At 43.9% G+C, this 22,500-nt stretch overlaps 1 protein-coding gene and 1 long non-coding RNA gene across 3 annotated transcripts in view; one reads left to right on the top strand and one right to left on the bottom strand.

The window, feature by feature from the left end:
* The window catches only part of LOC125340859, a 13,007-nt gene extending 8,156 nt beyond the window's left edge, over positions 1-4,851 (bottom strand). Inside the window, exon 1 of the long non-coding RNA XR_007208829.1 lies at positions 4,839-4,851. This is a non-coding gene — a long non-coding RNA (uncharacterized LOC125340859). The remainder of the gene's footprint in view (positions 1-4,838) is intronic.
* Positions 4,852-6,912: 2,061 nt separating this feature from the next.
* LOC125340857 (acyl-coenzyme A synthetase ACSM1, mitochondrial-like) overlaps positions 6,913-22,500 on the top strand; it is a 26,440-nt gene continuing 10,852 nt past the window's right edge. For both annotated transcript variants that reach the window (XM_048332732.1, XM_048332733.1), the window contains exons 1-7: positions 6,913-7,050; positions 10,606-10,804; positions 12,144-12,354; positions 14,578-14,785; positions 16,029-16,169; positions 18,996-19,155; positions 22,012-22,091. In XM_048332732.1, coding sequence (XP_048188689.1) covers positions 10,613-10,804; positions 12,144-12,354; positions 14,578-14,785; positions 16,029-16,169; positions 18,996-19,155; positions 22,012-22,091 — 992 coding nt within the window. In that variant the 5' untranslated portion in view covers positions 6,913-7,050; positions 10,606-10,612. The remainder of the gene's footprint in view (positions 7,051-10,605; positions 10,805-12,143; positions 12,355-14,577; positions 14,786-16,028; positions 16,170-18,995; positions 19,156-22,011; positions 22,092-22,500) is intronic.

Raw genomic sequence — 22,500 nt, 5'->3', positions numbered from 1 at the left:
GAGAGGCATCTTCCTGCTCTCCTCCCAATTACCATCGGGATGGTAAAGAACAGCAATGAACCACCGCAGGGCTGGATTTTTTAAGGTAGAAGCTGTGCATTCTACAGCAGGTGGTCACATAGCACTGAGGCAAGAGGTCAGAGCAGGGGGTCAGAGCCCAAACGGGTTAAGCAAGTCGTTTACTGAAGCAGAATTTTGAGGTCGATCTAACCTAATATTAACTTTATTTTAACAATTGTTACCATGTTCCCCTAATATCAACTAAGCAAGTATGAACAGGCTAAAATAATCCAGTACTCAATCATCAGTGGGCCAACCTGACAGTCACCATGGCATTTCTGTAACCACTACTATGGTTACTTCTATGATCTATTACTGTGATCGTTTTTACAATGGTTACTATGGTTGCTACCTAGATACAGAGAGGAACAAGGGCTACATATATATTTTAAATGTCAAACTACAAGAAACTAGTCTCACAGGTGGGGGTGCAGCCCTCTAGCATGGAGTCACCTAAATAGAGCTATAGAAGCTAAAAGTAACTTCTTTACAGTGAAATTTTACAAGCCCTATTGTTTCTAGGAGCTCTTCCTTGCTTTTCACAGTGTCAGGCACTTGTTTTAAATCTTCACTCATTTACTTTCAAAATAAATAACTTGGATTTGAGCCATTAAATTTAAAAGAAGAAATACTTTGAACTGGGTCAAAGCTGAACTAGCTTCTCTCTCCACAAGCAACTGAGTTTAGCAGGGATTTTGGTGTGTGTGTGTGTGTGTGTGTGTGTGTGTGTGTGTGTGTGTTGTTCACATGTTAGTCCTAGGGCTTGAACTTGGGGCCTGGGTGCTGTCCCTGAGCTTTCTCTTTCTTTCTTTTTTTCTTTTTAACCAAAGTCTAGTGCTCTACCATGTGAACCATAGCTCCACTTTAGGCTTTTTGGTGGTTAAAGTCTCATGGGCTTTCCTGCCCATTGCTGGCTTTGAATACAATCCTCAGATCTCAGCCTCCTGCATACAGATTATAGGCATGAGCCACAGGCCCCAGCTTGTATCTTTTTTTTCTATTTTCTGGTCTTTTTTCCCCCCCACTGCTGGGAATCAAACTCAAGGCTTCATGCATGCCAGGTAAGTGCGGTGTGGCTGAGCTACAGCCCAGTCCAGAGTTCAGCGGTTTGATAACATCCTATAGAGCTATTCTAGACATCTTTGTGGCTGGTGTTTTCACACCTAGCATCAAGTTCAATGCACTCTGGTAGAAGAGGTATCTTAGAATCTTCTGCCATTTTCTAGATGAGGAGGGTAGGAGTAAGGAAAGAAACTCCTCAGAGCACCTAGCTCAGTAGCAGGAAACTCAAAACTATAGGTGAGAAAAATAATACTGTGGGGGAGGAGAAGAAATGTTTAAAGACTGAATGTTGAAAAGTGATTGTGGTGGTTCACATATAATAATAACTGGGAGATGGGCAGAGTAAAGGAGAAGAGTGTGAAGTAAATAAAAAAGCAAGAGGGACAAAGATAGCTAAAATATATATGAAAAATCAAAAAGACAAAGGCAAAAAGAAAAAATAACTTCTTTGCTCTCAGGAGACATTTATATTTTCTCTCTCTCCCTCCCTTCCTCCTCCCCCTATCCCCTCCATCTCTCTCTCTCTCTCTCTCTCTCTCTCTCTCTGAACTGGTTCTTCTAGTTTGGGCCCAGGCTGGGTCCCAGCACAAGAAGAGAGTGTAAATGAAACCCACAGCTCCTCACCACTGCCCGCTTCTACACATGGCCCTCCCAAGTTCCTGTCCACTCCCAGTCTGCTGTTGTGTACATGAGTGCCCTTCTTTGCCCAGGCCAGAGAGGCCTGTGATGTGCTCTGAATCTGCTGGCACCTCTCTGGGCCATACCATTTTTGTGTGTGGGTGTGCTGGCACTGGGGTTTGAACTCGGGACCTAAGCAGGGCTCAGGGCTAGTCACTCTACCACTTGAGCTACAGCTCTACTTTCAAATTTTTGGTGGTTATATGGAGGTAAGAGTCTCACAGGCTTTCCTTCCCCAGGGTGGCTATGAACCTCGATCCTCAGATCTCAGCCTCCTGAGTAGCTAGGATGACAGGTGTGAGCCACCGGCTTCCCAGCTGGGCTGTACCATTTAGATTCACACCACAGAGGACTTCTGAAAGGAGCTGTGGCCAGGAGTGAGATCCTGCTCTACTCGGGGATCTATCATTTGTTTCTTGAAGAGTGGAGGGTGGTTTTCTCCGATTCCACTGTGGGCCTTGACTGGCTAGGACTGAGATCTCTGCCACGTGCAACTGTGTGCTGGGGCCTTGTGTGCCTAGCAAGGCAGCCATGGCGGGCTCACAAGGCATGGATGCAATTCTATCTGTTGCACCACAAACACTCACTTTGTTAGCTGCTGATAATCTAGAGCACGAATAGCTATTCAGTGAGGTGAGTCACCTTAGAAGATCGGGGTCAGGGAGGAAGGAAAGAGAAACACCCTAAAAACAAAAAGTATATTATGGAAAGTTTAACAATATTGATTCTTCTGATCCATGAACCAGGTTACCTTTTCCATTTATTTGTGTCTTCTTAACTTCTTTCATTAATGGGTTATAGCTTTGGCTATACAGCTCTTCCGCTTCTACCATTACCTTTATTCTTAATTATCTGATTTTTTAACATAATTTCATTGTTATGATAAAGGTGATATACAGAAGGGTTATCATTTCATAAGTCAGGTAATGAATGGATTTCTGTTCCTTCACTTTCTCTTAGTTTCCCCCTCCAGTCCCTGCCCACAAGTTACATAGCTCATGTTCTATATAGTGTATACTGAATAGCATGATTGCATTTGCCCACCATTGCTCCTTCCCTTTCTGCATCCCTTCCATTGACCTCCCTGAAAAGAAAAAGAAAAGAAACAAACACGAACACCATCAACAACAACAATAAAAAACATGTTTCATTTCCTATAATTCATTTCGGTATGATTTTAACTTGTAACTATTATGAATGGGATCACATTCTTGACATCTTTTTTTGGGGGGGGGGGTAGTTGTTTGTGTATAGAAATGCTACTGATTTTTGTGGGTTAGTCTTGCATCCTGCAACTACAGTATACTAAATTTGTTTTATCAGTTCTAACAGCAATGTGTGTGTGTGTGTGTGTGTGTGTGTGTGTGTGTGTGTGTGTGTGTGTTGAAATCTCTAAGGTTTTCCATAAAAGCAATCACATCTCCTGGAAGCAACGCTAATTTACTTTAGACGCCTTCTATTTCTTTCTCTCTCTCTCTTGATTACTTTGGCTAGGATTTCCACTCCTCTGCTGAGTAGAAGCCATAAGAACAGGCATCTTTGTTTCCGTCTTAGAGAAAAGTTTTCACGACCTGCTCGCTTCGTGCTGTGTCGTTGTCTGAATGGGTTTTCTTGCTTCTCACTGAAGATGGTTCTTCGGATTCTCCTTCAGGTGATTGATTCATAGATCTCTAATTCTTTAGTGCTAGTTTGCTGGTGCCTCATTATTTGTCTTCCATGGTGTCCAGTTTGCCTGGTTCTTGATTATTATTCATGCAGCTTCTCACTGGTGTCGGTGCAATTGGCAGAACGAGTACAACCTGATTTTGTCTGGTGAATGTAGTCTGTTAAGGTCTGCTTCAAGACCCACCCTGGGATCACCGTTGATAAGCCTGAGACCAGGGGATCTGGGAGTGGTGAATCCTAGCTGGTTCCTAGAACCAAAGCCAGGATGGAAGGGGCAAAGGTGGGATAAAGGTACACTTCCAGATCTGTTCCCTGGCTTGCAGATATGGCCACCTTCCTCTAGGTCACTGGGAAGGAATTTTTGTCTAAGTACTGATCCTATCTGCGTCTGACTGGGATTGGAACCAAGTAGAGGGGTGGCTTCTGTGCCTAAGGCATAGGCCTGTCTGTGGCACCGTGTCTCCCATGGGCTCCAGGCCAGGCAGCTCATCTTCAATCCCTACAGGTGACAAGAGAGTCAAGCTGAGATTCAGGGCCATTTCAGATCCATGGTGCAACCAAGGCTGTCAACTCTTTCCTGAGGACTCTTGATGGGTATCTCTCTCAGCTTGCCCCTAGCCAAGCAGAATTTCCTTCTCAGACCAACCATAGTAGCTTGGGAGTTGAGTCAGCACCCTTGATCATCTCCAGTACAACTGGGTTTTGTGAATGTGCCTTTCGAGTCACAAATAAGCCAGTCTCCCGGCAATTCCCTATGCAGGAAGGATTTGTTCTGGAGCTGGGAACAAAATCCAGGAGCCTTTCAGGATCTACTTTGGTACTGAGGTTGACAGACCTGCCATAGGAATTGAAACCACTGGCTTTTCCCTGGGGTCTACGGACAGTTATGACGACTGCAGCCCTGTCTGTGGCTGTGATAGACTAGAGGTGATTTCCAGGGTCTGTGATTGAAAGCAAGAAGGATGGGCCTGCTTCCCAATGCGCTTATGGGTGAGACAGCACAATCCTCTTGGAGCTGGTGATTAGATTGTTTCTAGATCTGAAACCTGGGCCATGGGTAAGGAATCAGACCCAGGGGCACAGGATCATTTTCTCAGAACAACCCTCCCACAGGGAACTGGTGGCTCACGGCTGTCATCCTAACTACTCAGGAGGCTGAGATCTGAGGACCGTGGTCCACAGCCAACCCAGGAAGGAAACTCCATGAGGCTCTTCTTTCCAATTAAACACCAAAAAAGTCCAAGCAGAGCTGTGGCTTAAGTGATAGCCTTGAGTGCTAGCCTTGAGTAAAAAAAAAAAAAAAAAAAAAAAAAAAAAAAGCCCAAGGACAACACCAAGGCCCTGAGTTCAAGCCCCAGAACTGGCACAAAAACAACAAATCCTATGTCTTAGGACTTCTGGGGTTTTGCAAACTCCTACTTGAATACCAAGATTTCCACAAAGGCTGGTTTTTTTGGTCTAGGGGTGGCAGAGAATTATTGTTGTTGTGAGGGGAGGGGAGTGAGTGGCATTACCTAATCTGTCACCTTGCTAAGCTTACTCTTGTCTTCCTTTGTCTTTAAGAAGTTTGTATTAACCTGTTTGCTTTCACAATTTTCTCTCCATTTTTTTTAACCTAAACAAATTTGATTATGATATGCCTATTATCATTCCTTTTGGGGGGTGTTATTGCTCCTGTTTGGGACTTCCTGATACTCTAGGAGCTGTAAATGTATGTTCTTCACCAAAATCTATAAAACCTCTGCTCATTATTTTGGTCTTCCTGTTCCACAGTTCACTGGAGTTCTGCTTACTATTTTTTCATGTTTTCTCTCTTTTTGGACTCTCAGTTCCTTTTGCTCTAATTTCAAGTTCACTGACTTTCTTTGGTCATGTCCAATGTTCAAAAAAAAAAAGTCTACTCACTTAATTTTTAACTTAAGGCAATGGATTTTTTTTCAGTTAATGATTCCCAATTCATCCTTTGTTTTTCCCTGCTTCATGTCACTATTTGTTTAATTGGTGCTTATTTTCCTCTAGTCTTCAAAAATCATTATAGGTATAGCATACTTACCCTTGTCTACGAATTCTGACATCAGAACCAGGAGTTTTCTCCGCAGATGACTTGATCAGGGGATACTAGCAAATAGAACCTGGATTCAAACCTTGTTCCCTGCTTTATTTAATCTCTGTGACTTGGGAATGTTCTAGAGTCTCTTCAGCCTCATTTGGTAGATAGATAGATAGATAGATAGATAGATAGATAGATAGATAGATAGACTGACAGACAGGTAGATAGGTAAATAGATCATGATCTACCATGCATTTCACTGCAGAAGACAAAAGTCTGAGACTCTTCCTTACAAAACCTCATCCAGTTCTCTGTCCCGTGCCATCATTCTTGTGGGGGTCGCAGTTGTCACTTAGCTGTAATCCTAGCATATGGGTGGCTGAGGCAGGAGGATGGTGAACTCTTCCTGCTATAAGAGTTCAGGTCATAGTGATTCAGCTAGGCTGCCTTTCATCTGTAGGTGAATGGGGTGAAGTTCTAGAAAAGGGGAGCAGGATAGTCACAGAAAACGAGTAAGAGCACTCCATTTGATTTGTTTCTTTCTTCATGCATTTTTCTTTTTTTTTCTTTTTTTTTTTTTTTTTGCCAGTCCTGGGGCTTGAACTCAGGGCCTGAGCACTGTCCCTGGCTTCTTTTTGCTCAAGGCTAGCACTCTGCCACTTGAGCCACAGCGCCACTTCTGGCCATTTTCTCTATATGTGGTGCTGAGGAATCGAACCCAGGGCTTCATATATACGAGGCAAGCACTCTTGCCACTAGGCCATATTCCCATCCCCATGCATTTTTCTTGTTATTATAAAAGAGATGTACAGAGGGGTTACAGCTACTTATGTCAGGAAGAGTACATTTCTTTTTGGACAGTGTCAGCTCTTTCTTCCCTTGCTCCCAGTTTTTCCCTCCCATCCCCACCCACAAGTTGAGTTTGTTTTCAACATAGTGTCTACTGGGTACCACTGCTGCATTTGTTCACCCTCTGTCCCACCATTCCTGTGACGTCCCTTCCCCTCCCAATAACAGATAAAAAGACAAGACAAAAAGAAAAGAAAAGAAAAACAAAAATCTTGTTTCCATTTCCTGGAGTTCATTTCAATAAATACTATTTCATATGGTCAGAGGTACATAGGCATTGTGCCTTTTCGTTCCTCTCCTAAACATATCCTCCTTTGCTCTCACTGTGTGTGAATGTCTAGAGTCCTGTATTGTTTATCATGCTCCAGTGTATTTTCCATTTGATTTTTACTCCAAGCCATCCCATAAGAATTGAAGATGACTTCATAGTGACAGATTGTTAGGTTTGGGGTTTTTTTTAACTGATAATCTCTCCTTGAAGGCCTATGATTATTCTTTGACAGATTCTACCAAGCATCTCCTCCCCCCTGCTGAATCATCCAATTCCTAACACGTTTTCTGCCCAGGGTTTCCCTAGTCAGGAGCCCAATTCTGCCGTGTGCACATTCCTGGAAAGAACCTGAGCTCAGAGAACAGACCTTGCAAAGCCTTCTTTCCTATCCCCACAGTATCCGGAACCATATCAGGTAAGACAGAGGCAAATGTCAACTTCTTTGAAGTGTGTCTGTCTGTGAATTGTTGTGTGTGTATCTAAAAAACAAAACAAAACAAAAAGCTCTAAATTTAATCCAGTTTCAAGCTCTAGCGGTGCCACTTGCAAGTTAGATTACAACAGGCAGAGCACTTCTCTGACACTTTGTGTTCTTGACTGCAGTATGAGTGTGTTGTGATCAGGCATGCAGAAAGCCTGGAGACAGAGCTGCGCCGTGTGTGGTGGTATCATGGTTGACTCATAGAACGTGATGCATTCACGCTTAAGCAATTCTTAATGGGTTGTGGGCAGCCGGTGGCAGAAATGCAGTACAGGAGGTAATTGCAAGAAAACGTCCCTAAACAGAAGTTCGTGCACTTTCTGTAAAGCTGAGTGTGTGTGGTGCGGGTGTGTGAGGGTATATGTGTGCACCTGCGCACACACATGCTGGCCCTGGGGCTTGAATTCAGGGCTTGAGCACTGTCCCTAAGCTTTTTTTTTCCTCTCTCAAGACTAATGCTCTACCACGTAAGCCACAGTTCCACTTCTGGCTCTGTGTGTGTGTGTGTGTGTGTGTGTGTGTGTGTGTTTATTTGGAAATAAAAGTCTCACAGACTATCCTGCTCCAGCTTGCTCTGAGCCACATCCTCATATTTCAGGCTCTGGAGTAGCTAGGATTACAGGCATGAGCCACCAGCAGCTGGCAATGTCTTTTCTTAAATTGAAAAGAAAAACAAAACCATCCAATGAGAAGGGGGTTAGCATCAGAACTGCTGGGGGCTGAAGAGTGGCTGGACGTTCGTTGAGCCCTGCTGTGTACTAGTTTCTTATGTGACTTGTCTCACTCATCCTACCAGAATCTGGAGAGTGAGTGTTACTGTTATGTCCCTTATGTAAAGACAGGAGCTATGCCCAAGATCACCCAGCCAGCAGGCAATGGAGCCAAAAGTCAAGCTCTGGGTCCATAATTCTACCATCCTCATGCGGCTCCATCAAATAGCTTTCGGAGTCCAAAGACCAGTACTGGACTGCAGGAACATTTCATGACACTGTGTACCCCAGCATGCAGCTCTGAGCCCAGCAAAGTCACAATGCTTTACTTTCAGAAGACACTTAAAACACTTCAAAACAGTGCAGTTTTAAACCATTTCATAGGAGCTCCTTGCACTCTATGCTCCAAGAAGGGTGAACAATCTTCCAGTCTGCTCTCTGATACTATCTAAAACCACCTATAGCACCTCCAACCAATCAATGGGAAATGAAACATCATTTTTTTCTATAGTTCAAGCATCCTGTGACCATAGTGCCTTTTCTTTCTCTGAATTTATGACAAAAAAAGGAAAGAGTCTGATACTGAGTATCTACTGAGTCAGAAATCTATAAAGAATACATAAATATGGATTTAGATATAGATACAAGGCAGGTACATTTATTGAGCTTTAGCAATATAGTTATAGACCAACTTTTTTATTATAATGATGATATATAAGGATATATATCAACAAGAAATATATATACATATATATATATATATATCAACAACTGTGAGGCGCGGTTCCTACATCTGTATATATCAGAGCAAAAACTGTGCCTGTCATTTCCATGTATAGGAATTTGCTCCAATTTCTTCTCTTCAAACTGTATTCCAAAGATTACAAAATTATTTCATGTGGTCAGGCTTCATTGCTTAATGAGAGTTTCCAAACAAGGAAAGAGCTCAGTACCCATAGCTCCTATTTCTCAAGCAGGTATCTGTTTTCAGCTGATGTGCTATGCTTTCTACCTGTTACCACAAGCACAAAGCAATCAGCGCTGCCAATTTTTCTGTTTGAGAAGGAGATTAAGTCAATAACCCCAAGGTACACAGAGGGAGAGTTAGATGACCGGAATCTCAACCTGTGCTGTATGAGTCCATCTCCGCTGGGCACTGCAGCCCCTCAAGCAGCAAAAACTAAATCAGAACTTCAAACATATTCAGAAGATGGTACCCAAGTCACTTCTTCCTTATTGGATCGCAAGGGGTAGCTGGGTTCACAGGAGCTGCCATGGAAAATTAGACCAGACTGAGTGAGTTCCATAGTTCATTTTCTCACAGTCCAGGAGGCTGGAAGTCCAAACTCTTTCTCCTTGACCTGTAGATGGCAGTGTTCATGTAGAACTGGCACTGGGCTCTACATAAGTCTGTATCTTAATCTTTTTTTTTTTTTTTTTTTTTTTTTTTTTTAATGCTATCCCTGGGGCTTGAACTCCGGGTCTGGGTCTGGGTACTTGCTGTCCTGAGCTTTTTTCTCAAGGCTAGTGATCTCCCATTTGAGCCACAGATTCACTTCTGGATTTTTAGTGGTTAGTTGGAGATAAGAGTCTCAACAACTTTCCTGCGGCTTCAAGCCCCAATCCTCAGATCTCAGCCTCCTGAGTAGCTAGGATTATAGGCGTAGGCCACAACCAATGCTTTTAATCTGCATTTCTTAGAGGAAGAACAACCACATTATATTAGGGCCAACTTTAGTGACCTCATCTTTTAACTTGATTGCCTTTGGTTTTTTGTTTGTTTTTTGGGTTTTGTTTTTCGTTGTTGTTTTGCCAATCCTGGGGTTTGGACTCAGGGCCTGAGCACTGTCTCTGGCTTCTTTTTGCTCAAGGCTAGCACTCTGCCACCTTGAGCCACAGCTCCACTTCTGGCCTTTTCTATATATATATGTGGTGCTGAGGAATCGAACCTAGGGCTTCATGTATTTGAGGCAAGCACTCTTGCCACTAGGCCATATTCCCAGGGCCCTCATTTTTTAAATTGAGTGGATTTGTAAAGACTTTATCTCCAAATAAAATCTCTTCAGAAGTATTGGGGATTGGGACTTCAAACTATGCAACATAGTCTAAAATATTAATGGATTTCTTCATTATAACCCCCCCCCCCCTCTCTCTCTCTCTCTCTCTCTCTCTCTCTCTCTCTCTCTCTCTCTCTCTCTCTGGCTTTAGCTACTTTTTTCAATATCAATAAGCTAAACAAGAGCTGTGCCATCATATAACTTCCAATCTTTTTAGTCACGTGTGTGTGTGTGTGTGTGTGTGTGTGTGTGTGTGTATGCACCAGGCCCTGAGTTCAAGCCCCAATACTGGCACAAAGAGAGAGAGAAAGAGAAGTGGGGTGTGTCTCTAGAGTAAACATAACCTGGAGTATAGAGCCTCAAAATGTTCAGCTCCCACCACAAAAAGATGTCCACAGGTCCTTCATCCTGGACTTCAATAAGAGAGGGTGGAAAGAGATGTCTAGGAATGTGTGCCCACCTTATGCTGTGGCTACAAACCCTCCTTTCCCCTGGCATTTTGTGCTATGATCCCTTAGCCAGGGAGATCAATCACCACTGAAATCAATGAAGCATGTCTTCAGATTCTGGTGAACTGACACAAAGCCATCCTAATCACAGTAAGAAACCAACGAAGGACATGCATCCATTTGGCAGAGGAACTTCCTGTTGCATGACCAACCCGTAAGCCATCACTGATCAAGGCACGTGGTGACTTGAGAATTCTGTCTCCAACTCCTCAGGACCACTATGCAGTGGCTGGTGAGAGGCCGAATTCTCTGGGGTGCCCACCTATCCTACCACAGCCTTCGCCTAGCCCCTCAGCAATTGCGCTACCAGCATGTATCAGGAGTTGGAGCCCCAACATGGAGTGACCAATACTATCCCGAAGAATTTAACTTTGCAAGCCATGTGCTAGACTACTGGGCTCAAATGGAGAAGGTAAGTAGTGGAGAAGTCTAAACGTTATCTCGGGCCTTTTCTGGCCTTTGCCTTCCATAGTCCTATATGCGTGCCCCGCCTCTCCCCTAATTTTGCCATTTATATGACTACTGATAAATGTCTTCATCTCCCTAAAAACCTCAGTCTTCCCTCTTCTCAAGACTTTAGATGCTATATTGTGCCTACAATCTATTTTCCCTATCTGGAGTTTTCGCATGTTTCCTTCATTGCTGAAGACCCTTTACTGGTGTCAGGAGTTCCCACAACTAAGCAATTATTCTGTTGTATATTTGATGTTTTGGGAGTAGAGAAAGGTCTAGACTTTCCTAGACCACTTTATTTATATCCCAAACTCTAGAAGTGCCTTAATCTAAAAACCAAGTGTTGAATGTTGAAAGAGATGACATTGATCAGGCTATAGTGTGTGCATAAACTGCTTTGTTAAATAGAAACTCTTTTGCACAACTACTTAAAGATAATAATAAAAAGTTAAACATGAATAAGTAATAAAACACAAATGAAAACCAAGCCAGTGGCTCACACCTGTAATTCTAGCTACTCAGTAGGCTGAGATCTGAGGATTGCAGTACAAAGCCAGCTGGGATAAGAAAGTCTATGAGATGCTTAGTGCCAATTAACCAACAGAAAACCAGAAGTAGAGCCATGGCTCAAAGTGGTAGAGCACTATCCCTAAATGAAAAAGCTGGGGAACAATGCCCAGGCTCTGAGTTCAAGCCCTTTAACTGACTAAATAAATAAATAAATGCCAAATATTTAGCAGTTATATTAGCCTTTTGTTTTTATTTAATTTACTTATATTTATTTTTATTTACTTATATCATTGCCTTATTTGTTCTTACTATTACAATAGTAATATTATTGTTATAATACTTAATGAATAATACTTTTTGAGCAACTGTTCTGTGCCAGCAAAGACACTATTCTATGTGCTTTTGCTCACAAAATAACCCATTTTAGGTCTACTATCTTCTAGGTAATATCATTGCCCCCATATCACAAATGAGAAGACTGAGGCACAGAGAGGAACCATGGGTCATACGAACTAAGAATTTTAAGGCTTTCTTAAGAGACATGAAGTCTAATCATGTTCTATGCCGTTGGGGGAGGGAAAGAGAAAGAGTGGTGATCACAGCTGTCAGGATGTTGGAAGGGGTCCCATCTTACTCCCCAACTTCTTTTAATACTGTGGATGTTGTTGATGAGATCTCAGTCCAAGAGCAGTGCCCAAGCTGGAACATAACCATAGCCCTGGGTCCTTCAGAGAAGTCCCCTTTTTCTTGGAATCAGGAACTAACACATCGTCTACAATCTTGCCTAGGAAGGTAAGAGAGGTCCAAAACCTGCTTTCTGGTGGGTGAGTGGCCAAGGCAAAGAACTGAAGTGGAGCTTCAGAGACATGGCAGACTTAACTCGACGCACAGCCAACGTCCTCACGCAGACCTGTGGCCTGCGACAGGGTGATCATCTGGCACTGATTTTGCCTCGAGTGCCTGAGTGGTGGCTGATAACTGTGGGCTGTCTCCGAACAGGTCAGTAACCCCTCCAAGCTGGCCTAGAACTAGCCAGGCCTGTGACATTGGGTGCTGTGCCCTCTCCGCTGGCAACTGATATACCATTTTAAGATGCCTATTCAGAACACTTCCTTCTCTACACCTTCCTTCTGTCTTTCTGCTTCTCATGCTCACTCATAAATGCTTCTGTTTCTTCTCTCCCTCACACTAACATGAACACACATGTACACACACATACACATCTTCCCTTGAACGGTAGTCTCAAACATTTCCACTTTTATAAAAAAGATTCTTCATTAATACTTTCCTGCATTTGAGAACTTTCTCTCTCCCTCTTTCTCTGTCTCGTATAAGATTCCTTGATGTATATTATGATACCTACAAACACCTTTAAACACAGGAGCATATGAACCTGCTACAATCTAAGATGTTGCCTTTATGTAGTCACAAGAAATTGCCACACATAAGAAAACTGATATCAAGGTCTTTCTATTTCTTTACAAATGGTACAATATCATTCTTTCTAATGGATGAGTAAATTCCACTGTGTATATATACATATATATTGCATATGTATATATATACATGTACATCACACATTTTCTTGATTCAGTCACCCATTGATCATCTCTTTCATGCCAACATGCTCTATTTATATATTATCTGTCTATCTGTCTATCTATCCACCTACATATCTAAACTATCTGCCTATCTATCTCTCTATCTTTCTATCTCTCTTTCTTCATATTCTCTAACATGGTCATGTGCAATCAACAATTAACCGCAAGGCAGAAGGATTATAGAGAAAAAAAAGCCATGTCACTCACACAGCTAAGGGATGGCTTGTGGGAAATCTAAGACATGTGCTGAACTCTAGGAGATAAGCAGGATGAAAGAGGCTTTAAAGCAAAGGAGAACCATCCAAGCCTAGGCCTAGCATCTGCAAAAGCTTCTGAGTCAGGAGCCCCTTGGAGGGGCATGCCCGTTTCAAAGTGAAGACTTGAGTTGTGAAGGAAAAGACGAATGGGTGTCGCCTTGGGCCATCAGGATAGGGAATATGACATTTTCTTTTCTTTTTTTCTTTTTTTTTTTTTTTTTGGCCAGTACTGGGGCTTGGACTCAGGGCCTGAGCACTGTCCCTGGCTTCCTTTTGCTCAAGGCTAGCACTCTGCCACTTGAGCCACAGAGCCACTTCTGGCCATTTTCTGCATATGTGGTGCTGGGGAATCGAACCCAGGGCCTCATGTATATGAGGCAGGCACTCTTGCCACTAGGCCATATCCCCAGCCCCCATGAATGTGACATTTTCTTGTGGAGGGAAGGTCAGTCTTGATGAATCTCAGATGGCAGGAAGATCCAGAGGAGAGCACTGAAGGAGGCCGCCAAAGGCTGGAATTCACTGTTGGTGATGAGGATGGAATGGAAGGTAGGCAAGCTTAGAGAACACTGTGACTTATCTTGAGATGAGAAGAAGATTCAAGACCACTTCAAGGAGCTAAGAGAAATGGAGAACTAAGATCCAGCTAGTCATGACACTATCCTTCCAGCTCTATTCCCAAATCTTATGTAAATTTGGCCAAAGCAGGGCCAACTTGTCCTCTAGCTGGTGCCTCTCGAGTAAAAAGGGTAAGGCAGGGATTTCCTTTTTTTTAATGATTTGAAAAAATTGTTATTATAAAGATTATGTACAGAGGGGTTACCATTTCATAATTCAGGAAATAAATACATTTCTTTTAGGGCAGTCTTTCTCTTTTTCTTTTTTATTTTTTGTACCAGTCCTGGGGCTTGAACTCAGGGTCTGGGTGCTGTCCCTGAGATGCTTTGGTTCCAGGCTAGTGCTCTACCACTTAGGCCACAGCATCATTTCTGGCTTTTGCTGAGTAGTTTATTGGCGATAAGAGTCTCACAGGCTTTCCTGCCCAGGTTGGCTTTTGAACTAGGATCCTCATCCTAGATCTCATCCTCCTAAGTAGCTAGGATGACAGGCATGAGCTAAGCCACCAGTGCCTGGCTTAGGGCTTTCCATTTTTAACATACATAGGCATCACTTGGAAATCTTGTTAAGAGGCAGCTGGGGTTGATTTGCCCTTGGGTGGGTGTGAGATTTTGCATCCCGTCTGTGGAGCATCCTTTGACCAGCAAGCAGTTGGTTAGGGGATTTGTCTGCAGGTGAACTAGGCCTGACACCTGTGGCTGTAAACAGACCATGGAAACACACAAGGTTTGCTTTCTCCACAACAGGGGTGGTCTTCATGCCTGGGACCAGTCAGCTGAAAGCCAAGGATATCCACTACCGACTCCAAATGTCTGAAGCCAAGGCCATCGTGACAACAGAAACCCTTGCCCCAGAGGTGGACTCCATAGCTTCTGACTGCCCAGCTCTGAAATCCAAGCTTCTGGTGTCGGATCACAGCCGTGAAGGGTGGCTGGACTTCCGGTCTCTGGTGAAGTAAGTTTCTGGTCACTGATTGGCTGTGAGACTCTGGGCATTTTCTTTCCTTTTCTGGTTCTTGGCATTTGACATGTAAAGTTAGAAAGTTGGACATATGCTCTGTCGTTAATATATGTTCAGTGCTGAGATAGTGCAAAGGAGAGGTGTAAAGTAACTATGTGTTGGGTATAAAATTTAATTTTTATATAGAAATATGACTTTTGGAGCACTTGTGGCTCATGCCTATAATCCTGACTCCTCAGGAAGCTGAGATCTGACCATCCTGGTTCAAAGCCAGCCTGAGCAGGAAAGCCCATGAGACTCTTATCTCCAATTAACCACCAGAAAAAACCCGGAAATAGTGCTGTTGATTGAAGTGATAGAGGGCTAGCCTTGAGCAAAAAAAACCCAGGGACGGTTCCCAGACCCTGATTTCAAGCCCTCTGGCTGAAAAAAGAAAAAGAAAAAGAATCTGAGAGGCAAAGAAAAATCCCTGAAACTCTTATTTCCCATTAACCAGCAAAAAAAAAAAAATCAGAAGTGGAAGTGTGGCTCAAGTAGTAGAGTACCAACCTTGAGCAAAAAAGCCAAGCAAGAGCACATGGCTCTGAGTTCAAGGCTCTGAGCTCTACTACCAGCACCAAAATAAAGAAGTATAGCTATTATACAAATCTTCTTCTATCTGTCTTCATCATCCTACCTCATCACCAATGCCACAGTGATTAATTCCTATCACTGTAGCTTATAGGAAAATGTCTCCAACAAACTTAACAGTGTGATTAAGACCAAGCACCCCGATAGCTCAGACTGTGTGTGAGTTTGAATCCTGGCTATACCACTTGCAGGCTACACAACTCCAGGTAAATTACCTGTCACCTCCGAGCTTCAACTTCTTTATCTGCAAATTGGGCATAGTTAGAATATGCTCACTTCCTGGAGTTGATCTTGAGAACAGAATGAGTTTCTGTCACTAAATCCCATAGAGCATTGCCCAGAACACAGCAATTGCTGTTATTTAACTCTTCTTTAGGAAGGGGTTAATAATCCATTATATTTCCACCGTTTTTTCAAATAAAGACATAGCAATCCACTCACCCTTACAGTCAGTGTGCTGCCAGACACTAGAGCACCTGCCTTTCCTTCCAGCCTCGCACAGCTCCACATTCCCCATTTTACATCTCATCATTTTGTTCTTTGCTCCTCCCAAGATGGGAAAACAAGACTCATGGCTTATTTCTTTTTCCTCTGAATCTGTTTGTAGATCGGCATCCCCAGAACACACCTGTATCAAGTCAAAGACGGAGGACCCCATGGTCATCTTCTTCACCAGTGGCACCACAGGCCTCCCCAAGATGGCGAAGCACAACCAGGGCCTGGCCTTACGATCCTGCCTCTATTCGTGGTAGGCAGACAGCAGCACCTTATAGGCCGGGTCTCAGATCTGGTGTGGGGAGGGTGGGCCAGGGAATGGAGCAGCAGATGGAAGGCCCTCTATCCTCTTTTCCCTACACCCCCTCTGATCCAACCTCTGAGGGTTTGAGAGTTCATGAGGTGGAATCCTGAAGGTTTGTTCACAGAGGCCTCAGGATCACAGAGAAGACTTTTGGGGATCCTTCCAGAATATCTTCACAAGAGGGCAGCCAATACCCTGCAGCCACATTCATGCATGACAAGCCACTCTGTTCCTTGGCAGTGACTCCCAGGTTTTGGTGGGGAAAGACAGAATATTCTAACAAACCTAAGGTCTAGAAGAGGCCCCTTCCTCCTCATTATCCTGGGAAATAAGACTCCAGAGTTTCCCAATCATGAACTGCTAGGGAAGAAACTGGGTTACACTAAATCTGCCCCACCCTTGAGCAAAGAATACATGAAGGCTGACAATCAAGCCTCAGACTCATCCCTTAATCAATTATAAGTTAACGTTCTTGCCTCTCCCCAACTCCACCTTTTCTCCTGTCCAACTAGGAAGGGTCAAGTTCAATGTGTTTTCTAACTTATTAACCAAAACAGGGCACAGACTTCTTCCTCTGCAGGTAGGAGGTGCTAATGGACAGGGTGAGGCCCCTGGAGGTGAGAGAGGGCCCTGACTCTGCTGGGGTGTTCTTATATTTATATATTGCAATGATATGTGCAAAGGGAAAAAGACATAAAAAGTAACATCATAGAATTATGGAGTTTAGAGAAGACCAAGAGGAAAATTTTGAGCCATATTTTTCAAGGTACTGATGTATAGTTTGGACCTTCTTAGAAAGACAATGGGGCGGTACTTCAAGATTTTTTTTAGGGGGAGGAATGGGACATAATAAGATGTGTATTTCTAAAACACAATCATAATCACCGCCTAGGCACCAGTGGCTCACACCCATAATCCTAGCAATTCAGCAGGCTGAGATCTGAGGATCTCAGTCCAAAGCCAGCCCTGGAAGGAAAGTCTATGAGACTCTGATCTCCAATTCACCACCAAAAGCTTTAAGCGTAGCAGTGGCTCAAGTGGTAAAATGGTAGCCTTGAGGAAAAAAACCTCAGGGACACTGGCTCAGGCACCAAGTTCAAGCCCCAAGACACTCTCTCTCTCTCTCTCTCTCTCTCTCTCTCTCTCTCATACATACATACACACACACACACACACACACACACACACATACAACACATTCATTCATACACAAAACCATTGTGGAATGGGGAAAAGGATGGAGAAACTTAGAATGGAGGAAGAAAGAAAAACACAACCTCTTTAGGAACCAGATAGTCAGTGTTCTAGACCAGGTGATTGAGATTTGGAAGTTTAACACATTGAGACTTCAGGAGATGAAGTGAGAAGGACCCGCTAGCTACATGTGGGGAATAAGGACTGGAGTCTAAGGTGACCTCCCAGAACACTAGAGAGGAACAGGTTCAAGAGAGGCCAGAGAGGCTAATCTCTAGGCTTAGGGTGCCAGATAGATGTCAAGAAATGGTGTTCAATGGGTAGTAGGGTCTGAAGCTGAAAAGATAGGAGCTCTATGCTTGCTGTTTTCCTTGCCAAGTTGGAGTATTTTTTCTGAATAATTACTTTTTGTCAAAGTGATATACAGAGGGGTTACAGTTTCATACGTAAGGCAGTGGTACATTTCTTGTACTATTTGTTACCTCCTCTCTCATTCCTCCCTCCCTCCTCCCCCTTTCCCTCTTCCCTCATGAGTTGTTCAGTTTTTGTAAGTATTGCTTTTGGAGTCATTTGTCTTTTTATCCTTTGTCTCTCAATTTTGATATTCCCTTTCCCTTCCCTAGTTCTAATACCAGTATATAGAGTATCCAGGATACTCAGATGAGATTCAGTGATGGCGGGGATACAACCACATGAAGGGGATACAAAAGGATCATCAACCAAAAAAAGCTACAGTTTCACATGACATGTTGAAAGTACTTACAACAGTGATATAACACTTGTTTCCATAACATGGAGTTGATTTCACTTAGCATCATCTTATGTGTTCATAAGGGCACAGCTATTGGGCTCTTGTGATCCTCTGATGTGACTAGCCTAAACCTGTGCTAATTATTACCTATGAGGGAAACCATAGAGTCCATGTTTCTTTGGGTCTGGCTCACTTCACTTTGTATAATTTTTTCCAAGTCCTTCCATTTCTTTACGAATGGGGCAATGTCATTCTTTCTGATAGAGGCATAAACAAGTCAGAGTATTAATTGCATCTCTTCTCTTTTCCTCATCCTATTGCCTCATTGCAAACAACAGAAAGCTCAGCTTGAACTCCATTTAAGCCAAAAAGTAAACAAGGAAATGTATTGGCTATTGAACTAGAGCAGTGTGAAGTCCGACTTTACCTGTGGGCTCCGGATTAGACTCCAGTCTGCCCCTCCATCTCTCAGCTCTGTTGCTGCGAGGTGGATGCTGTTCTCAGAAGGGCTCCACCATATCTGCCTGCCTTACCTGGAACTATCCATAACAGACTCAGGTGTGGAAGAAACAGCCACAAACTCTGTCCTTGGCTCTCCTGGCAAAGGCCTTCAGGGTCATTAGCACTGAGTCTGTTTCAGTCACACATAATCAGGAAGTGAGTGGCAATGCACCTTGGGACCTGGCTGGGTTTTCCTCTGGAGATGGCAGGCATTACATGCACTGAGGCTGAGCGGTGGTTCCCTAACTGAACACGAAAATGGGTTTCCCCTGCCCCGCCCCACACCTTCCCCCAGTAACACTGCTGAGGCCACCATATCTTGGAGTTAGCAGGCAATTATTACAGTTGAAGACAACGGATGTCTTATGGTGCCTGTCAGACCCAGGCTGGATTCTGGCTGTCCTTGGATGCCTGCTGGAACCATGGGCAGCGGGGTCTACAGTTTTTGTCCACCACCTGCCCCAGTTTGATCCCCAGGACATTGTACAGGTAAGAAAAGCAACCTTCTAGGATCAAATAGCTCCCAGAAATTGGGCACCAGGGGCTCGTGCCTGTAATCCTAGCTACTCAGGAGGCTGAGATCTGAGGATTCCAACTGAAGGCCAACCCAGTCAGGCAAATCTGAAAGGCTCTTATCTCCAACGAACCACCAAAATAGACAGATGTGGAGATGTGACTCAACTGGTAAAGATCTCACCTTAAGGGAAAACTAAAAGAAAGCTCAACGCCCTGAGTTCAAGTCTCCATACTAGCACCAAAATAAATAAACCTCCTAGAAGAAATTCATGTTCACAGGCCAAAAACCAAACCCCACTAAGACGATTTTGTTACACAAAGAAACCCATATGCCTAAAATAATCCTGTTTCTGGGATTCTCACAGTGTAGGATACTGAATTAAGAATTACAGTATCAGAATCACATTAAAAAACAAAACAGAGCCATGTGTCAGTGGCTCATGCCTGTAGTCCTAGCAACTCGGGAGGCAGAGATCTGAAGACTATGATTCAAAGCCAGCTCAGGCCAGAGAAGTCCATGAGATTCTTATCTCTCATTCACTACAAAAACCCATAAGTGGAGCAGTGGCTCAAGTGGTAGAGCACTTTCGTTGAGCAAAAGAGCTTAGGGACAACACTCAGGCTCTGAGTTCAAGCCCCAATACTAGCACCAAAAATGAAATAAACCATAACCTGGAAGAAAAGGCATATTTCTGAGCCATTCTCTAGGCCTATAGCCCAGACTTTGTGACTGTAAGATCCACAATATGCACTATGAGACATTAAAGCAACCCCAACAAGTTTGAGTCTCCTGAATCCTGGGCCCTACTTTACTCAATCCTCCTTGCAAAATCAGTTGGAAGGGACTTTTACTGGGGAGTGCTCAGCACCCCCTCTGAAAACCAGTGAGCACCGAGAGGAGTCATAGATTACAGACAATCAGAGCTTACAGGGGTCCCCACCCATTAAGCCTCAGGCTCTGGGAGTGCCCGACAGGGCTACCTCTAATCCTTAACTTCGCAGAGGGGCCCTTGTTCTAGTACTGTCAGCCACAGAAATCCACTTCAAAGGAGATGGATGGGGAAAGGAATAGCGAAGCTCCTTGACTTAAGATTATGTCCCGATAAAGCCCATCATTCATTGTACACACCCTAAGTTGAAAGTGCGGTTAATACACCTAGCTTAGCAACACAGTCCGTCTGTTGTTTTCCCTCTTGGATGCCAGGAAATGGGGAGCCTTAGCTCACATCTGCCATGTAAGAGCATTAAGACAGGTTCTTAGGCACATGGTTCACCCCAGAAACGATCAAAACGCAAACTTCTATATGTGTTCTATTTAATTTAGTTTTTTTTTTTCTCATCACCATAAAGTGAAAAAAAAGAGGTCATCAAATCAAACCACTATCAGCCAGGGGCCATCAGGGTTTAAGAGGGTCAAGGCAGGGTGGGGCATGACTGTGGAAGGAGAAGAAAGCACAGAGCTCAGTGAGTATTTGAAACAAGGACTGTAAACTATCAGGAATCTTGGCAGCTTCTAAGTCTCCCCTGCTTTTCTCAGGGTCTCTTCTCTCTTCTGTCTCTTTGTAGACCCTCCACAGCATTTCTGGGTTGACATTCACACGAACAGGGCAAATGGACCAGATATTAAACAGCCCCGCCTAAGTCAACTATCTGCCACCAAGCCATTAATTCCACCCCATGTGCCTGAGGCTAGCTTATAGACACCTGCACAGTTGGTGTGGGAGAAAGAGGGGTGTGAGGATCTAGAACTGAACTCCTTCAGGTGGGAGCCCCAGGTGGGTTATGAGTCAAACCAAAAGTTACAAGCAGAAGCCACCTGCTGGTGGTGCAGGCCTGTAACCTTAACTACTCTAGAGGCTGAGATCTGAGGATCTTGGTCCAAAGCCGGCCCAGGCCAGCAAGGACTGTTAATTCCAATTAACCACCAAAAAGCCAGAAGTAGAGTTGTGGCTTGAGTGAGAAAACACCAGCCTTGAGAAAAAAAAAATCTAAGAGACAGTGCCCAGGTCCCGAGTTTTAGCCTCAGTGCTGGCAACACAAAAAAAGACAAATTTACAAGGAGGATCTGACCGTGAAATCTTTTGTAGAGGTTAAAGCCAGAGATTCGAAGCTGGCTAGGTCCAGGATGACTGTGGGAGCAGATGGACTCCGTGAGCTCACCGCGCCTCAGAAAGATTCTGCATGGAAAATACATGAATAGTGCCACTTTGAATGCAGGAAACAGAATTGCAGAGAAATGAAGCAATGGGATGTCCATGCAGAACAGATGAGCCCAGATTCTCTCCTCTGCTGTTCCTCGCTCTTTCAGTCTTCCACCCCAACCTGAAATTCTGAAGACTGGTGAACAATCAGTGAATTCCAGACTGTTTAGACTCTGAGTCATCTGACTCCAACTCACCTGAGTCTTCCTAAACCGACCTCTTCGTTTCTCTTCTCTCTAAGTAAATGGACTTTACTGAACCTCACTGGCATGCATCTTTAGCCCATGAGGCCTTCTGTCCTCTTTTGCCCCCCCCTCTCTCTCTCTGTTCTACAGAACATTCTTCAAATCGCTCTTGTCTCGTCTATCAACTATCCCTTGGGTCCTGCTTTCTTTTTCTTGTTAGGATCTATTCTATGTAAGGCCTAGAACATTCTCTCGTTCTTCCTGCATTAGCCTGACCTGTGACCTGTGCCTCCTGTGAAATGCTGGTTCAGTATACAGATGTTGAACAAATTAATGCAGGAGTAAATGTGCTCTCCTAGAGGTGAGATCAGGATTGAGATGGTAATGATTGGTGAGGTTTTTAGCCTCTGGTATAATAATTAAGTTCTCCCCTCACTTTGCAGACATTATTCCAATACCCCATCACTCAGTGCCTTGCTGCACCTGCTGTGTACCGAATGATTCTTCAGCAGAAACAAGCCAAGTATGTGGCAATGGCTGGTGACACCGGGTGGGATGGGAAGGAATCGATGTGTTGTGGTTTGATTGGTTTTCCCTGGATCCTTTAAGGGCAGTGGGGTGTGTGTGTGTGTGTGTGTGTGTGTGTGTTATGATAATTATCAGTCGAAGTAGGTCAATCAAAACACAACCCAGGGGCTGGGGATATGGCCTAGTGGCAAGAGTGCCTGCCTTGTATACATGAGGCCCTGGGTTCGATTCCCCAGCACCACATATACACAAAATGGCCAGAAGTGGCACTGTGGCTCAAGTGGCAGAGTGCTAGCCTTGAGCAAAAAGAAGCCAGGGACAGTGCTCAGGCCCTGAGTCCAAGCCCCAGGACTGGCAAAAAAAAAAACAAAAAACACAACCCAGAGCTACTCGGGAGGCTGAAA

Source organism: Perognathus longimembris, chromosome 23, assembly GCF_023159225.1.
Source record: "Perognathus longimembris pacificus isolate PPM17 chromosome 23, ASM2315922v1, whole genome shotgun sequence".
NCBI classification, from domain to species: domain Eukaryota; kingdom Metazoa; phylum Chordata; class Mammalia; order Rodentia; family Heteromyidae; genus Perognathus; species Perognathus longimembris.
Note: the sequence above shows the minus strand (reverse complement) of the source record. Positions and strands in the feature narration are given on the sequence as shown.